General features: G+C 37.7%; 1 protein-coding gene across 1 annotated transcript in view; it reads left to right on the top strand.

The window, feature by feature from the left end:
- Positions 1 to 16491, top strand: part of IQCM (IQ motif containing M) — a 307184-nt gene that overhangs the window by 166180 nt on the left and 124513 nt on the right. The window contains exon 13 of the mRNA XM_043900747.1: positions 12265 to 12399. Coding sequence (XP_043756682.1) covers positions 12265 to 12399 — 135 coding nt within the window. The remainder of the gene's footprint in view (positions 1 to 12264; positions 12400 to 16491) is intronic.

The following is a 16491-nucleotide window of genomic DNA, read 5'->3' as shown; positions in this document are numbered from 1 at the left end:
AGGCTTAAAAAAAATAGGAAATTTAATAGAAAGATAGCTAAAGAATCAGATTTCAGATGGAGCATAAACCAGAGTAGCTCCAGAGATCTAGGGAGCAAAAAATAAGGCAAAATCTCTTATTTGCCTCTAGGGGGGATACAAAAGATGCTATCACTTTATGACTTTTTATTCTTGAGCTTTAAATTTTAATTCTAGGGAGAGAACTCCTGGTTGGTTTAGTCTGAGTTATATCTTCAACACCTTGCCTTGGTGTAGGACAAAGAAATTTGATTGGGTGTTGCATAGGGGCTATATTCACTGGAGGGAGGGAGGAGTTCCCCAAAGGAAAATTATGTATTTATAACAGAATAGCAGTTCACGGGCACTGAGGAGATGAAACAACAGATATCCATTATATGTTGCTTTTTGGTGTTGAAATTCCATGCAACGGACAAGTTTTCCAATTTCTATTTTAATTTTCAGAGATCCTGATTTTTATTATATTTAGTACTGCTTAGAATTAGGATGAATATTACAGTTTGTTTCTTGATTTAAAAATAAATGAAGACTTCTGGTTTTTGCTTTTGCATGTAAGGGGCTTGGAGGTCATCACTCCATCTTAACAAATAAAAAATCTGAACAGACTAAAACATCCGCAACTCAGCTGAGCCCTGTAAGAGAGGGGAGGAGGATACAGGCAAACTGGAGAGACAGGCTTGCAAATACAGGCGGTCCCAGGTTACTAGAGCAGAGACTCACGAGCAGAATCTGATGTGGGAACCGGCAGTTGGGTAAGAAAAAGGAACTGTAATTGACAAATGGCTGCAGGCTCAATGCGGACAACACTGAGTTAAAATTCCAGGAGGATCCAGTCATAAAGGCACCTCCACAGTACTGATATTCACCTACAGAAGCTCAATCAGATTCCCAGAATAATTATGAGAAAATGAACCATTTTGAAATATGCCAGAGCCCTCCATTCTTCTTAATAAGGCCTGCCTTCAGGGGAAACTAATTAACCAGAACCTAACCTGTTGGGTATTATCAGAGCCTAATTAAGCTGTGGAAGGGAAATACCCAATTCTCATCCACTCTGACTATCCTGTCCGACCTAAGGGGGAAGAAAAAGACAGGGAAACATTCATGAAATTCACAGTCCAGAGACATAGGCTCAATCAGAGACTGAGACCTAATTGTTTGAACACTTCCCCTCCCCCAGTACCTTATCACCACATTACCAATGGCCTTTTTATAGCGATTCCTTTTACCAAATACCCTAGTCATGTCTAGCTATCTAGAAAAAGTTACAAGCTATACAAAAATGCAAAAACATAATTTGTAAAGAGAAAGCAAACATCAGAACCAGACATGGCAGGGATGTTGGAATTATTAGACTGAGGATTTAAAACAAGTACAATGAATATGTTAATTATGGATAAAATAAATAGCATGCAAGATGAGCAATGTAGGCAGAGAGATGGAAATCCCAGGAAAGAAATGATGACAATTAAAAAAAAATACTGTAACAGAAATGAAAAACACTTTTGATAGGCTTCTTGGAAAGATGGCTGAGGAGAGCTTCCCTGTGCTAGAAACTATATCACTAGAACCCTTGAACACTGAAAAGCAAAGAGAAAAAAGGCTTAAATAAAAAACAGAATAAAGTATCTAGGGATTCTGGGGCAACTAGGGAAGGAGTTACATATGGAGATACCAAAGGGAGAAGAAAGAGAAACTGAAGAAATATTTATAACAATAATGGCTGAAAATTTCCCTAAATTAATGTTAGAAACCAAACCACAGAAGAAGCCCAGAGAATACCAAGAACAATAAGTTCCAAAAAACTATATTGAGGTATATTATCTCCAAACTACAAAGTTAAAGATAAAGAAAAAATTCTGAAGGAAGTTAGATAGAGAAAATATCTTGCCTCTGGAGAAAAAAAAAAAAAGACTACATTTGACTTATCCAAAACCATTCAAGCAAGAAGAATGGCATGAAATAATTGAGAGAAAGAAACCACCAACCTAGAATTTCATGCCCTGCAAAATTATCCTTAAAAAAATATGAAGAACTTTCTTAGAAAAGCAAAACTTGATGGAATTTGTTGCTGGCATATCTGCCTTGCACAAAGCATTTAAAATTTTTTTTAGAGAGAAGGAAAATAATATAGGTAAGAAACTCAGACTACAAAAACAAAAGCACTGTATAAGAAATAAGAAGGTAAAATTAAACATTCATTTTTCTTATTCCAAAGTGTTTTAACAGACGACAGTTATTTAAAAAAATGCTGACAATATAATATACATGTACAGCTTAGGTATAATTTCATATGCTAATATATGTATACATATATATAAGTGAAGTGAATGATGGCAATTATACAAAGGATGGGAGGAAGGAATTAGGGTTATTTTGTTATTGTAAGATGTTTGTGATACCCATGTAGTAGGTTAGTGTTGTTTGAAAGTGGACTTGGATTAACTGTTTATATGTTTAATGAATATTGTGGATGAGGGCAACCCTTTAAAAGAGTTAAAAAAAAAAGGAGTAAAATCAATATTCTGTGAAATGAGATAAAGAGAAATCTTATAAAATCCTCAACACTACAAAAGGCAGAGAAAAGACAGAAGATAAAAATAAGAACAAAGAAGAACAAGGCAATAAATAGAAAAACTATTGGATATAAGAGCTATGAATTCAACTATATCAATTGTGACTTTGAATGTTAAATTATCTAAATCCACTAATTAAAGAGAGACATTGTCAGTGTGGATCAAAAATACAACTTATCTGTTATGCTATCTACAAGAAACCCACTTTAAATATAAAGATATATGTAGATTAAAAGTAAATGGATGGAGAAAAATACACCATGCTAACAATCAAAAGAAAGCCAGGGTAGCTGTATTAATTTTAGATAGAGCAGACTGCAAATTAAGGGCAGTTATCAAAGATGAAGAAAGGCATTACATAATGATAGAAAGGTCAATTCTCCAAGAAGACATTAACAATTGTAATTGTGTATGTGCCTAACAGCATAGCATCAAACTATGTGAGGTAAAAGCTGATATAATTACAAGAAAAAATAGATGAATTCACTGTCACATTTGGACTCTTCAGTGCTCCACAGTGAGAAAAAGACATATCAAGCAAGCAGAGTAATAAAGACATAGTTGACCTCAATAATGGCATCAGACAACAGGATATAATTAACATCTCTAAACTACTTCATTCAACAACATCAAAATAACTTTTTTTTCAAGGTGCCAAATGGGACATTCACCAATTCAGTTCAATCACTAGGTTGTGTCCAACTCTTTGCGACCCCATGGATTGCAGCATGCCAGGCTTCCCTGTCTATCACCAACTCCCAGAGCTTGCTCAAACTCATGACCATTGAGTCAGTGTTGCCATCCCACCATCTCATCCTCTGTCATCCCCTTCTCCTCCTGCCTTCAATCTTTCCCAGCATCAGGGTCTTTTCCAATGATACAGTTCTTCGAATTAGGTGGCCAGAGTATTGAAGCTTCAGCTTCAGCATCAATCCTTCCAATGAATATTCAGGACTGATCTCCTTTGCTGTTGACTGGTTTGATCTCCTTGCAGCCCAGGGGACTCTCGAGAGTCTTCTCCAACACCACAGCTCAAAAGCATCAATTCTTCGGCACTCAGCTTTCCTTATGGTCCAACTCTCACATCTATACATGACTACTGGAAAAACCATAGCTTTGACTAGACAGACCTTTGTTGGTAAAGTACTGTCTCTGCTTTTTAATATGCTGTCTAGGTTGGTCATATCTTTTCTTCCAAGGAGCAAGCGTCTTTTAATTTCATGGTTGCAGTCACCATCTGCAGTGATTTTGGAGGCCCCCAAAATAAAGTCTCTCACTGTTTCCATTGTTTCCCCATCGGTTTTGCATAAAGTGATGGGACCAGATGCCATGATCTTCATTTTTTGAATGTGGAGTTTTAAGCCAGCTTTTATCACTCTCATCTTCTTCACGCTCTTCTTTCACTTTCATCAAGAGGCTCTTTAGTTCTCTTCTCTTTTTGCCATAAGGGTGGTGTCATCTGCATATCTGATGTTATTGATATTTCTCCCAACAATCTTGATTTCAGCTTGTGCTTCATCCAGCCCAGGATTTTTCATGATGTGCTCTCCATGTAAGCTAAACAAGCAGGGTGACAATATACAGCCTTGACGTAATCCTTTCCCAATTTGGAACTAGTCCATTGTTCCATGTCCATTTCTAAGTGTTGCTTCTTGACCTGCATACAGATGAACCATATTCTGGGCCATAGATATATCTTAACAAATTTTAAATAATGGAAACAATATGACGTTCACTGTCAGACCACAGTGAAATTGAGTAGGAAATCAGCAACAGAATGATACCTGGAAAATCCCTGAATATGTGGAGATTAAACAACAGATTTCTAAATAACACTTGGATAAAAGAAGAAATCTAAAGGAAAAGTAAAGATATTCTAAACTAAATGAAAATATTACTTATCAAAATCTGTGTGATGCGGAAAAAGCAGTGCTTAGAGAGAAACTTATAGCATTGAATGCATATATTAGAAAGGAAGAATAGTATGCTCAGTTGTGTCTGACTATTTGTGGCCCAGTGGACTGTAGCCTGCCAGGGTCCTCTGTCCATGGAGTTTTCCAGGCAATAATACTGAGCAGGTTGAAATTTCTTCTTCCAGTGGATCTTCCTGACTCAGGGATCGAACCCATGTCTCTTGTGTCTCCTGCATTGGCAGGCTGATTCTTTATCACTAGCACCAATAGTCTAAGTTTCCACTATAAGAAACTTGAAAAAGAAGAGCAAATTAAATCTAAAATAAGCAGAAGAAAATAAATAACAAGAATTAGAGTAGAAATCAGTGAAATTGTAAATAGGAAACCAATAGAGAAAAATCAGTGAATCCAACATTGGTCTTTTGAAAAGATCAGTAATATTGATAAGCCCCAGCCAGACTGACTAAGAAGAAAAAATAGAGGGCACAAATTACTAATATCAGAAATGAAAAGGGGCTATTGCTACAGATTCCAGGGACATTAAAAGGACAATTAAAAAATACTATGAATAACTGTATGCTTACAAATTCAATAACTAGATAAAATGAATCAATTCCTTGGAAAGAAAAATCTTGTAAACTCGCACAAGAAGAAATAGGCACTCTGAATAGTCCTGTATCTATTAATGAAATTGAATCTAAAATTAATAACCATCGAAACAAAGCACAAGGCCCAGATGGGTTCACTGGTGAATTCTGCCTGATGGTTAAGGAAGAAATGATACCGATTCTCTATTATCTTTTTCCATTGTACAGAAACAGAGGAAATATTTCCTAATCTATGTGGCTATCATTACCCTAGCCCCAAAACTAAGCAAAGACATTTTAGGGAAACTACAAATCAGTATCTCTTATGAATATTGAAGTGAAAATATTCAATAAAATAGCATCAGATCATATCCAAAAAGTATAAAAAGAATTATACACCATGACCAAATGGTGCTCATGCAGGTTTGCAAGGCTGTTTCAATATTTAAAAATCAGTGAATAAAATCCATCACATCAATAGGCTAAAAATGAAAATTCACATGATCATATTAATATGTGCAGAAAAAGCATTTGACAAAATCAAACACCTATTCATTAAAAAAAAAGCCTCTCAGTAAACAGAAAATAAAGAGAAAATTTCTCATCTTGATAGACTATCTAAAAAAAAACCTATGTGTAACATCATATTTAATGTGAATAACTCAAAATTTTACCACTAAGATTAGGTACAAGGCAGTGATGTCCTCTCTAAACAATCCTTCTCAACATCATTCTGGAAGTTCTTGCTAATTCAGTAATGCAAGAAAAGGAAATAGAGGCATACAGATAGGGAAGAAAGAAATAAAACTATATTTGTTTACAGATCACATGATGGTCTGTATAGAAAATCTGAAAGAATTAACAAAGCTCTCTGAAACTAATAAGCCATTTATATCAAGGTTGCAGGATTCAGAGTTCCTGTACAAAAGTTAATTGCTTTTCTTTATACTATAATGAACAAGTGAACTTTGAAATTAAAAACACATTACCGTTTATATTGCACATGGGCATGCTGTGCCCAACTCTTTGTGACCCCATGGACTATCACCTGCCAGGCTTCTCTGATCATGGGATTTTCCAGGCAAGATTATGGAAACTGGTTGCCATTCCCCTGTACAGGGTTTCTTCCTGACCCAAGGATTGAGCCCTCATCTCCTGCATTGGCAAGTGGATTCTTTACTACTGAGCCACCTGGGAAACCCACCATTTATATTAGTACTCCCCAACATGAAATACCTAGATATAAATGAAACAAAATATATATAAGATCTCTATGAGGAAAACTACATGACTCTAATGAACATAAGCAAAGAACTAAACAGATGGATATATACACCATGTTAATGGATAGGTAGACTCAATATTATAAAGATGTCAGTTCTTCTTTATGTGATCTATAGATTTGATACAATCACGTTCAAAATCTCAAAAAGCTATTTTGTGGATACCAACAAAATAATTGAATAAAGTTTATGTGGAGAGTCCGAGGGCCAGAATAGCCAACACAATATTGAAGAAGAAGAACAGAGTTGTTGGACCGATTCTTGTTGACTTTAAAACTACAGTTTCAAGTGTAACTTGAAAAAAGAATTGGCAAAAGAATACACAGATCAATGGAACAGAATAGAGAGCCTAGAAACAGACACCTATGAATACAGTCAACCAGTCTTTGACAAAAGAGCAAAGGCAATGCAATGGGGCAAAGATGGTATTTTCAACAAATGGTGCTGGAATAATTGGGCATCTACACTTAGAAAAATAAATCTAAACCCAGACTTTATACACTTAACAAAAATCAACTCATAACGGATCATAGACCTAAGTGTAGAATGCAAACTATAAACCTTGTTGTTCAGTTGCTCGGTCATGTCTGACTCTTTGCAACCCCAGGGACTGCAGCATGTCAGGCTTCCCCGTCCTTCACAATCTCCCAGAGTTTGCTCAAATTCATGTCCATTGAGTTGGTGATACCATCCAACCATCTCATCCTCTGTCATCCCCTTCTCCTCCTGCTGTCAATCTTTCCTAGCATCAGGGTCTTTTCCAATGAGTTGGCTCTTCATATCAGGTGGCCAAAGTAGTGGAGTTTCAGCTTCAGCATCAGTCCTTCCAATGAATATTCAGGGTTTATTTCCTTTAGGATTGACTGGTTTGATCTCTTTGTTGTCCAGTTCAGTTCAGTCGCTCAGTCGTGTCTGACTGTCTGTGACCCCATGAACTGCAGCATGCCAGGCCTCCCTGTCCATCACCAACTCCCGGAGTCCACCCAAACCCATGTCCATTGAGTCGGTGATGCCATCCAACTATCTCATCCTCTGTTGTCCCCTTCTCCTCCTGCCCTCAGTCTTTCCCAGCATCAGAGTCTTTTCCAATGAGTCAGCTCTTCGCATCAGGTGGCCAAAGTATTGGAGTTTCAGCTTTAACACCAGTCCTTCCAATGAACACCCAGGACTGATTTCCTTTAGGATGGACTGATTGGATCTCCTTGCAGTCCAAGGGACTCTCAAAAGTCTTCTCCAACACCACAGTTCAAAAACATCAATTTTTCGGTGTTCAGCTTTCTTTATAGTCCAACTCTCACATCCATATATGACTACTGGAAAAACCATAGCCTTGACTAGACAGACCTTTGTTGACAAAGTAATGTCTCTGCTTTTTAATATGCTGTCTAGGTTGGTCAGGACTTCCCTGGTGGCTCAGACGGTAAAGCATCTGTCTACATTGCAGGAGACCTGGGTTCGATCCCTGGGTTGGGAATATTCCCCGGAGAAGGAAATGGTTTTCTTGCCTAGAAAATCGCATGGATAGAGGAGCCTGGTGTCGGTGGGGTCACAAAGAGTCAGACACGACTGAACGACTTCACTTTCACTTTCACTTAGGTTGGTCATAACTTTCCTTCCAAGGAATAAGCGTCTTTTAATTTCATGGCTGCAGTCAGTATCTGCAGTGATTTTGGAGCCCAGAGAAACAAAGTCAGCCACTGTTTCTACTATTTCCTCATCTATTTGCTGTGAAGTGATGGGACCAGATGCCATGATCTTAGTTTTCTGAATGTTGCCCAAGGGACTCTCAAGAGTCTTCTCCAGCACCACAGTTCGAAAGCATCAATTCTTTGGCGCTCAACCTTCTTTATGGTCTGACTCTCACATCTATACATGACTCCTGGAATAGGAGAAAACATAGTTGATCTTGGATGTGGTGCCTTTTTAGATATAACGCTAAATACTTGATTCATTAAAGAAATAATTGATACCCTGGACTACATTAAAATAAACTTTTGTCTGTGAAAAACAATATCAAGAGAGTGGGAAGGCAAGCCACTTAATGAAAGAAAATATCTGAAAGAGAAATGTCTAACCAAGGACTGTTATCAAGAATATACAATGAGCTCTTAAAACTCAATAATAAAGTTAACGACTTGATTAAACTATGGGCCAAAGGTATCAACAGAGACCTCAGGAAAGAAGATATACAGATAACAATTAAATGCATGAAATGATTCTCCACATCATTTGTCTTCATGGAAATGAAAATTAAAACAACAAAGAGATACCACTACACATCTTTTAGAATGGCCAAAATCCAGAACACTGACAACACCAAAATGCTGATAAGAATGTAGAGTATCCTTTTACATTGTTGGTGTAAAATCAAAACAATACAGCCATCATGAAAGACAGTTTGGTGCATGCGTGCTAAATTGCTTGCATGTCCATCTCTTTGTGAGTGAACTATAGCCTGCCAGGCTCCTCTGTCCATGGAATTCTCCAGGCAAGAATACTGCAGTGGGTTGCCATGCCCTCCTCCAGGGGCCTTCCTGATTCAGGGATCAAACTCACATCTCTTATGCCTCCTGCACTGGCAGGCAGGTTCTTTATCATAGTGCCACCTGGGAAGCCCTAAACTTGCTTTTACCATGCGATCCAGCAATCATTCTCCTTGGTATTTAGCCACAGGTGGTTTATATCCACACCGAACCTGCACATGGATATCTATGGCAGCTTTGTTGTAATTGCCAAAGCTTGGAAGCAGCCTTATCTACAGTAGTAGGTAAATGTGTAAATAAACTGGTGCATCCAGAAAATGAAATATCATTTCATTTTAAGGAGAAATGAAGCAGTCATGAAAAGATATGGAGTAAACTTGACTGCATATTATTAAGTGTAAGAGGCCAATTTGAAAAGGCTACATACTATATGATTCCAACTATCAGATCCTTTGGAAAAGGCAAAAGTGTGGAGAAAATGAAAAGGTCAATGGTTGCTGGGGTAGGTTGGGGTGGGAAGAAGGACGGATTAGCAAGCACAGAGTTTTAGGACCATGGAACTCTTTTGTACGTTATTGCAGTGATGGATACACAAACCCAGAGAATGCAGACAACACCAAGAATGAGCCATGAGGTGAACTATTGACCTTAGTGATTAGGATGTGTCAGGTCAGTGTAGGTTCGTCCTTGGTAACAGAGGCATCCCTTGGTGCATTCATTGATAATTGATACTCGGGGCGGGCGAATTATGCTTGAGTGGAGATAAAGGACTTGAGAGAAATTTCTGTACCTTTGTCTCAATTTTGTTTTCAATTTAAAGCTGTTTTTGTAACTTTTCTTTAAAAAAAATTGAAACAGTAACAACAAAATGATGTGAGTAAATAATATTTAATCAGAATCAGCAACTTATTGCCTTATAATGTAAAGATGCTACATTTTTGGTAGTTTTAGTTAGTCATAAAATGCTTATTTTACAGTGGACTATAAGTTCCATGAAGACAAGGATTGTGATTGTTTTGTTCAATAGTACACACTCACTATTAACAAATATCAGTTTATCACAAGGGCTCAGAAATATTTTTGAAAGAATAGTTTTCATTAATTTTATTAATTATGCTAAAATTATGTATCAAAAATATTTACCAATAACCAGAATTCTTTGAGCTAGAATGCCGCATTTTTTGTGGCTGGAGATTAAGGAAGAAAGAGATCAGAGAGAGAAAAGGAGAGAGACTCTAGGTAAGCCATGAGACTGATCAGTTTCCGCCATCCATGCAACTTGGTTTTCAGGGGAAAAAGCATGAAGGAGCAGAGCGTTTGAGAGATGAAAAGGCAGGAAGAAGAAGGAAGAAAGAGAAAACTCTGCTCACTGAGGCGCTACAGAGGGACTTCCCTGGTGGTCAAGGGCTAAGACCCTGTGCTCCCAATGCAGGGGAGGTGGGTTCCGTCCTGATCAGGGAACTGCATCCCACATGCTGCAACTGAGAGCTCGCCTGCCTCAGCTGAAGATCCCGCATGCCACAACATAGATCAACAGTGCCTCATGCTGCAACTAAGTGTGGGTGCAGGCAAATTAATTAATGATATGAAAAGAAACTACTGGGACTCCTTTCACTTAAACGTCCTTCAAAAAGTGAGAGGGAGTACTGCTATCTTATTTGCAAGCTGATCCCAGGATATACTGTTAGTAGAATGGAGAAATGAGAAGAGAAGACAGAGAAGAGAATGAAGGAAGAACATAAATGCATTCTCCACCAGATGACCGTGTGGGCAACCAGAGCTTAATCCCTCTAGGGAACAATGGAGCCATCTTGCCACGAGGACTATGTTTATCCACCAACTCCCCCAGTCAGAGATTAAGGGCCACTCCAAGAGGTGCCTTGATTCCCTGGCACTTCTGACTCTCTGCACAGGTGGGCAGAATAGAATGCTGCAGCCAGAGGGAGCCCTTAGGCAATGAAATGTAGATGCTGGCAATTTAAAAAAGTCAGGTTAGTTTGCGCAGACACAAGGGACAAGGCAGTATGAATGGAGGAAACAATAGCAACTGCTCTAGTTTGCCTGTTTGAATATAGAGAGAAAGTCATGGAGATACTTAATAGACATTTATGTTTATTTTCAGCTGTGTTTCAGAATCTGGAATAGCTACTTGTATTCAGGCAATTGGGCTTCCCAAGCAGTGCTAGTGGTAAAGAATCTGCCTGCTCCATGCAGGAGACCTAAGCTAGATGCAGGTTCTGTACCTGGGTGGGGAGAATCCCCAGGAGAAGGGAATGGCTACCCACTCCAGTATTCTTGCCTGGGAATCCCATGGACAGAGGAGCCTGGTGGGTTATGGTCCATAGGGCCGCAGAGATGGACAGGACTGAAGAACTTAGCCTTTACAATCACTAAACATTTCTTGACCTTGTTGATATCTCATGACTGTTCACCTCAACTGAGTGGATACGTGAATGGATTGAAAATTGAAGTCTGTTGTTGAAGCAATCAAATGCTGTTGATTGCCAGGATGATACATTCACTTAGAAACCACTCTGGTGCCCTTTGTCATTTGGAGCCCATATTTCAGAGCTAAACCTGTACTGAGCACAGACCTTCTCATCTTGTAAATGTTGATTAACAATCAGTTTCATGGGGTTAATCCATATACTTCAGAATGGAGACTCAATTTCACCTTTTTGAAAAAAAAATAAAATGGAGAACTACACTTAAAAATCACGTGTGTCAGTGCTCCTGGGCGTTACCTAAACCTTGTCTAACACCAAGTATGGGAAGTAGGTGAGGGATGGATCAACTGAATGGTCTTCTGGGGAAGTCTTGAGCCAGGAGTTACAAAAGACATTAAAATAGGAAGGAGAAGTGCACGAAGTCAGCAAAAAGTAGACACCGTAAGGGCAAAATCAGCCATAATGTAAACAGTCCAAAGTGTAATCATCAAGTAGTTAAAATGTGGGTAGAAGTCAAAAAGAGATGAAAAAATTAGGGAATCTAATAAAAAGCAATAATAACTAAAAAAAAAAAGAAATGATGAAATACGTCAACAAAAGTCAGGTCCCCAGAAACCCTGAGCTATATGTCTTATGATGTGGTTTGAACAGTGATGTTTGCAGAGTCTGTGGACAACTGTCCTGTAAACCTGACCGGAGGATGCCTGTGTCCTCTGTGGGGAAGCAAGTCCAGATTCTCTCCTGTAGATCTGGGGAGGGGAAGCATGCCTGCTTCCTCTCCCCACCCCCACCAGGAGGCCGATCTGGTGCTGCTCTGATCCTGGAGGCTTCTCACCAGACATCAGAATAAAACTGGACTGAAAGTATTTTTAAATCCTAATGAGATTTTCAGGTGGGAAATATACTTGATATATTATTTACAAAGAAAATATTTTCTAATATCTCTTTCCTTTGTAGTCTATGAAACAATGTTTGCTAAAAGAGAAGACTGGCAAGGATTAGAAAGAAGTGAACTCCTTAAGTACTTCAATGACTGTGGTCATTTCCCAACCCACCAGCAAATTGATGAGGTTTGGGATCTGGTCCATAGAGGTAAGTCGTTTTCATTTCTTTTTTTCTTTTGGTTTCTCCTTCCTTCTTTCTTTCTTCCCTATTTTCCTCCCTTGATCTTTCCTATATTCCTTCTCTTATTTTCTTTTAGTTCACTTCAGTTCAGTTGCTCAGTCGTGTCTGACTCTTTGTGACCCCATGAACCACAGCACGCCAGACCTCCCTATCCATCACCAACTCCCGGAGTCCACCCAAACCCATGTCCATGGAGTTGGTGATGGCATCATACCATCTCATCCTCTGTCGTCCCCTTCTCCTCCTGCCCTCAATCTTCCCACCATCAGGGTCTTTTCCAATGAGCCAGCTCTTCGCATCTGGTGGCCAAAGTATTGGAGTTTCAGCTTCAGCATTAGTCCTTCCAATGAACACCCAGGACTGATTTTCTTTAGGATGGACTGGTTGGTTCTCCTTGCAGTCCAAGGGACCCTCAAGAATATCCTCCAACACCACAGCTCAAAAGCATCAATTCTTTGGCACTCAGCTTTCTTTATAGTCCAACTCTCACATCCATATATGACTACTCGGAAAACCATAGCCTTGACTAGATGGACCTTTGCTGGGAAAGTCATGTCTCTGCTTTTTTAATATGCTGTCTAGGTTGGTCATAACTTTCCTTCCAAGGAGTAAGTGTCTTTTAATTTCATGTCTGCAGTCATCGTCTGCAGTGATTTTGGAGCCCAGAACAATAAAGTCAGCCACTGTTTCCACTGTTTCCCCATTTGCCATGAAGTGATGGGACCAGATTTGTCTTATAAATCCCTTTTTTCAAATTGTGAAAACCTAATGTTAATATACATATGAAAGAAGATTTAAATAACAGGTTAAGAGTTAGTACAGTATCAACCTAGATGGGTGGGATGGGGAGGGAGACAGGAGGGAGTTTCAAAAGGGAGGGGATATATGTATACCTGGGCTTCCCTGGTGGCTCAGAGGTTAAAGTGTCTGCCTGCAATGCGGGAGACCCAGGTTCGATCCTTGGGTTGGGAAGATCCCCTGGAGAAGGAAATGACAACCCACTCCAGTATTCTTGCCTGGAGAATCTCACGGAGGGAGGAGCCTGGTAGGCTACAGTCTACGGGGTTGTAAAGAGTCGGACATGACTGAGCTACTTCACTTTCACTATAGCTGATTCATGTTGAGGTTTGACAGAAAACAGCAAAATTCTATAAAGCCATTATCCTTCAATGAAAAATAAGAAAAAAGTTACCTTTAAAGGAGCGGAGGAGATGATTTTAGCTTTTAGAAAGCTTCTAATATATTTTTTGATACACTGTGTTGTTATCTGAATACATTTAAAACCACCATATTTTAAATACTGATGCTACAATGATTTCTCCTGAATATATTTGGTACAAAAAATATAGTCAAGTTTGAATGTTTAAACATTATAAATTATTTCTAACACAATAAAATCGTTTCTTTTCTTAACAGTAAATAAGTGAAAGGATAGCATGCATTATGTAGGAATATTTAATAAGTTAAATGGAGCAACATTTCTCCTTTCTCTATACTGGTAAGGGGGTGGAAATTGTCACCAAGGTGTGGGAAATCTCAATGAATTTTTCTTAACTCCTTAAAATTCTTCTCAACATTTCTTTCTATGTCCACCCTAATGCTATGGCTTTCTACCATGTTTAGAGATGATGAATGAGGTACCCCAAATTTAACTGAGAGGAAAAGGTAAACAAACAAAACAAAATAACTCAAGATCTTTTTTTGTAATAGAGGAGAAGGGCCCACATGCCAGTAGAAATGCATGATTAATGCTGGAGTGACAAGGTTGAAGCTTCATATGGGTTGAAGTTCTCTTTGTTAGTTCTTAGTGTAAATTGACCTAATACTTTACCTCTGTATGGGCTTTGTTTTGCCACTGTTGCATCCTTAGTACCCAGAAAAATTTTCTAGGCTCTTGGTAAATTTGTTTCACAGACTCGAGGAGCATCCAGGTCACTTTGAATGTTTAAGCAACTTTTTCCCACTAACAAAAACATTGAGCATTTTTTATAGAAAATTTGAGAATATAGAAATATATAAAATTACTAACAAATAGAAATTAATATTTGATGTTTATCATTTTCAGTTTTTTTCCTTCACATAGAACATTTTTATGAAAATTGGAATTTTCTACATGTTGGGCTCATTGGTAAAGAATCTGCCTGCCAATGCAGGAGACATGGGTTTGATCCCTGGGTCGGGAAGATCCCCTGGAAGAGGAAATGGCAACCCATGCCAGCATTTTTACCTAGAATATCCCTTGGAGCCTGGTGGGCTACAGTCCATAGGGTCACAAGGAGTCTGACATGACTTAGTACTGAGCACATACGTGATGCAAAATCTACATTTTTTGGTTAACAATACTCCTTAATTCCCAAGCCATAAATACCTTTTACAACATTATTTATGACTGAGTAATAACTCAATCATAAAGGTATTCTGTAAAGCATTTACTATTGTACATTTAAATTCTTACCATTTTTCTTTATAATAAATAATAAAATTCAAAAAGTTGAATGCAGCAAAGTAAAATCAATTAGAGATTTCAGAAACTTATTCTGATTAGTGTTAGTAATTTAAAATATAAGTTTTTCTTCAAATTATATTTCATAGTGGTATTTTCCTTCACTGATTATTTTAGAGTGTATCATAGAGGCTTGGGTTTAAAGCATGGCTTAATTTTAGATTGCCTGGATTTAATTCCTGACTTCATCACTTATTAGCTGTATGTCTTTGGACAAGTTATTTATCTCTGCTATGCCTTATTTTATTAATATATGTTTAAAGCAAGATAATGCTATCAAAATAGTTGGACTGTTGTGACTTTTAAATGGAATAATTAATGTAAAACTTGTGGATCATTTTAAATGCCAATAAATGTCTGTTATTATTATTCTTAAACAATTCTTTAGTATACTGAAATAGTTATGGAAATTAATTTTCATAATTTTTTAATTTTGAAAGTGTTAAAATATTGTTTTGTGACTTATTTCTATAGATATTTTTGTATTGAATGTCATCCATTGGTTTCTACCCATATCATCTCTTGATTATCATAATGACCTGTGTACTACAAGAGATATGCTCATTTATGCTCATTTTACAGATGAGAGAACTGAGACTTAGAGTTTTTAAAGCTCACTAGGAGAGCTGAAACTTTAACCCTGGTCTCTTAAAATCAAGTTCAATGCTCTTTACTATGTGGAGTAAAATTTAAAAGTTCACTATTACAAAAACATAATTGGATGGATGATTAAAATGTTCCTGACAGCAAGTACTGCCTTTTATTGGTCTTTCACAGACTAGATAATGCCTTGTGATATAGCAGGTTTTCTGTAAATGTTTCACTTTATTAAATTTCTTATTAAAACTAGAATTTTCAAAAGAACATGTATATTATCAATTGTGAAACAGATCACCAGTCCAGGTTTGATAGCACTTGATGAGACAAGTGCTCAGGGCTGGTGCACTGGGATGACCCAGAGGGATGGGATGGGGAGGGAGGTGGGAGGGGGGTTCAGGATGGGGAACACATGTAAATCCATGGCTGATTCATGTCAATGTATGGCAAAAACCACTACAATATTGTAAAGGAATTAGCATCCAACTAATATAAATAAATGAAAAAAAAATTAAAAAAAAGAACAGTTAGCTTAAAAACATACTGTTTTTATTATAATGCCTAAAATTGGGAAACTTTCCTTTATAGAAGCCACTCTAACATAATTTAAAATATATGTCCAATTATGTTGCTATATCCAGTTAAACAATTCTAGTTCATAAGAAGCATTAATTTAAAATAGAGATATTCTAAAATAATGGAAAGAAAACCAAAAATTTGTGGGAAATGGAGCTAGTGTTTTCTGCTTGCTTCTGGTAAGGGAATCTGATTTTATGCATTTTGGATTGTCAATCATCTTCATTCATACTGACTTCTTTGATTGTGGGTAATAGCTCCAGATGTGCAACCTACACATTTTTTCATCCAGTAGCATATTTCACCTAACTCATGTATACTTAATTCAATTGATTAACTTCTTCAGTGTATGACACCAACTAGGTCAAAGTTTCAAAACTGTC

Source organism: Cervus elaphus, chromosome 5, assembly GCF_910594005.1.
Source record: "Cervus elaphus chromosome 5, mCerEla1.1, whole genome shotgun sequence".
NCBI lineage: Eukaryota > Metazoa > Chordata > Mammalia > Artiodactyla > Cervidae > Cervus > Cervus elaphus.
Note: the sequence above shows the minus strand (reverse complement) of the source record. Positions and strands in the feature narration are given on the sequence as shown.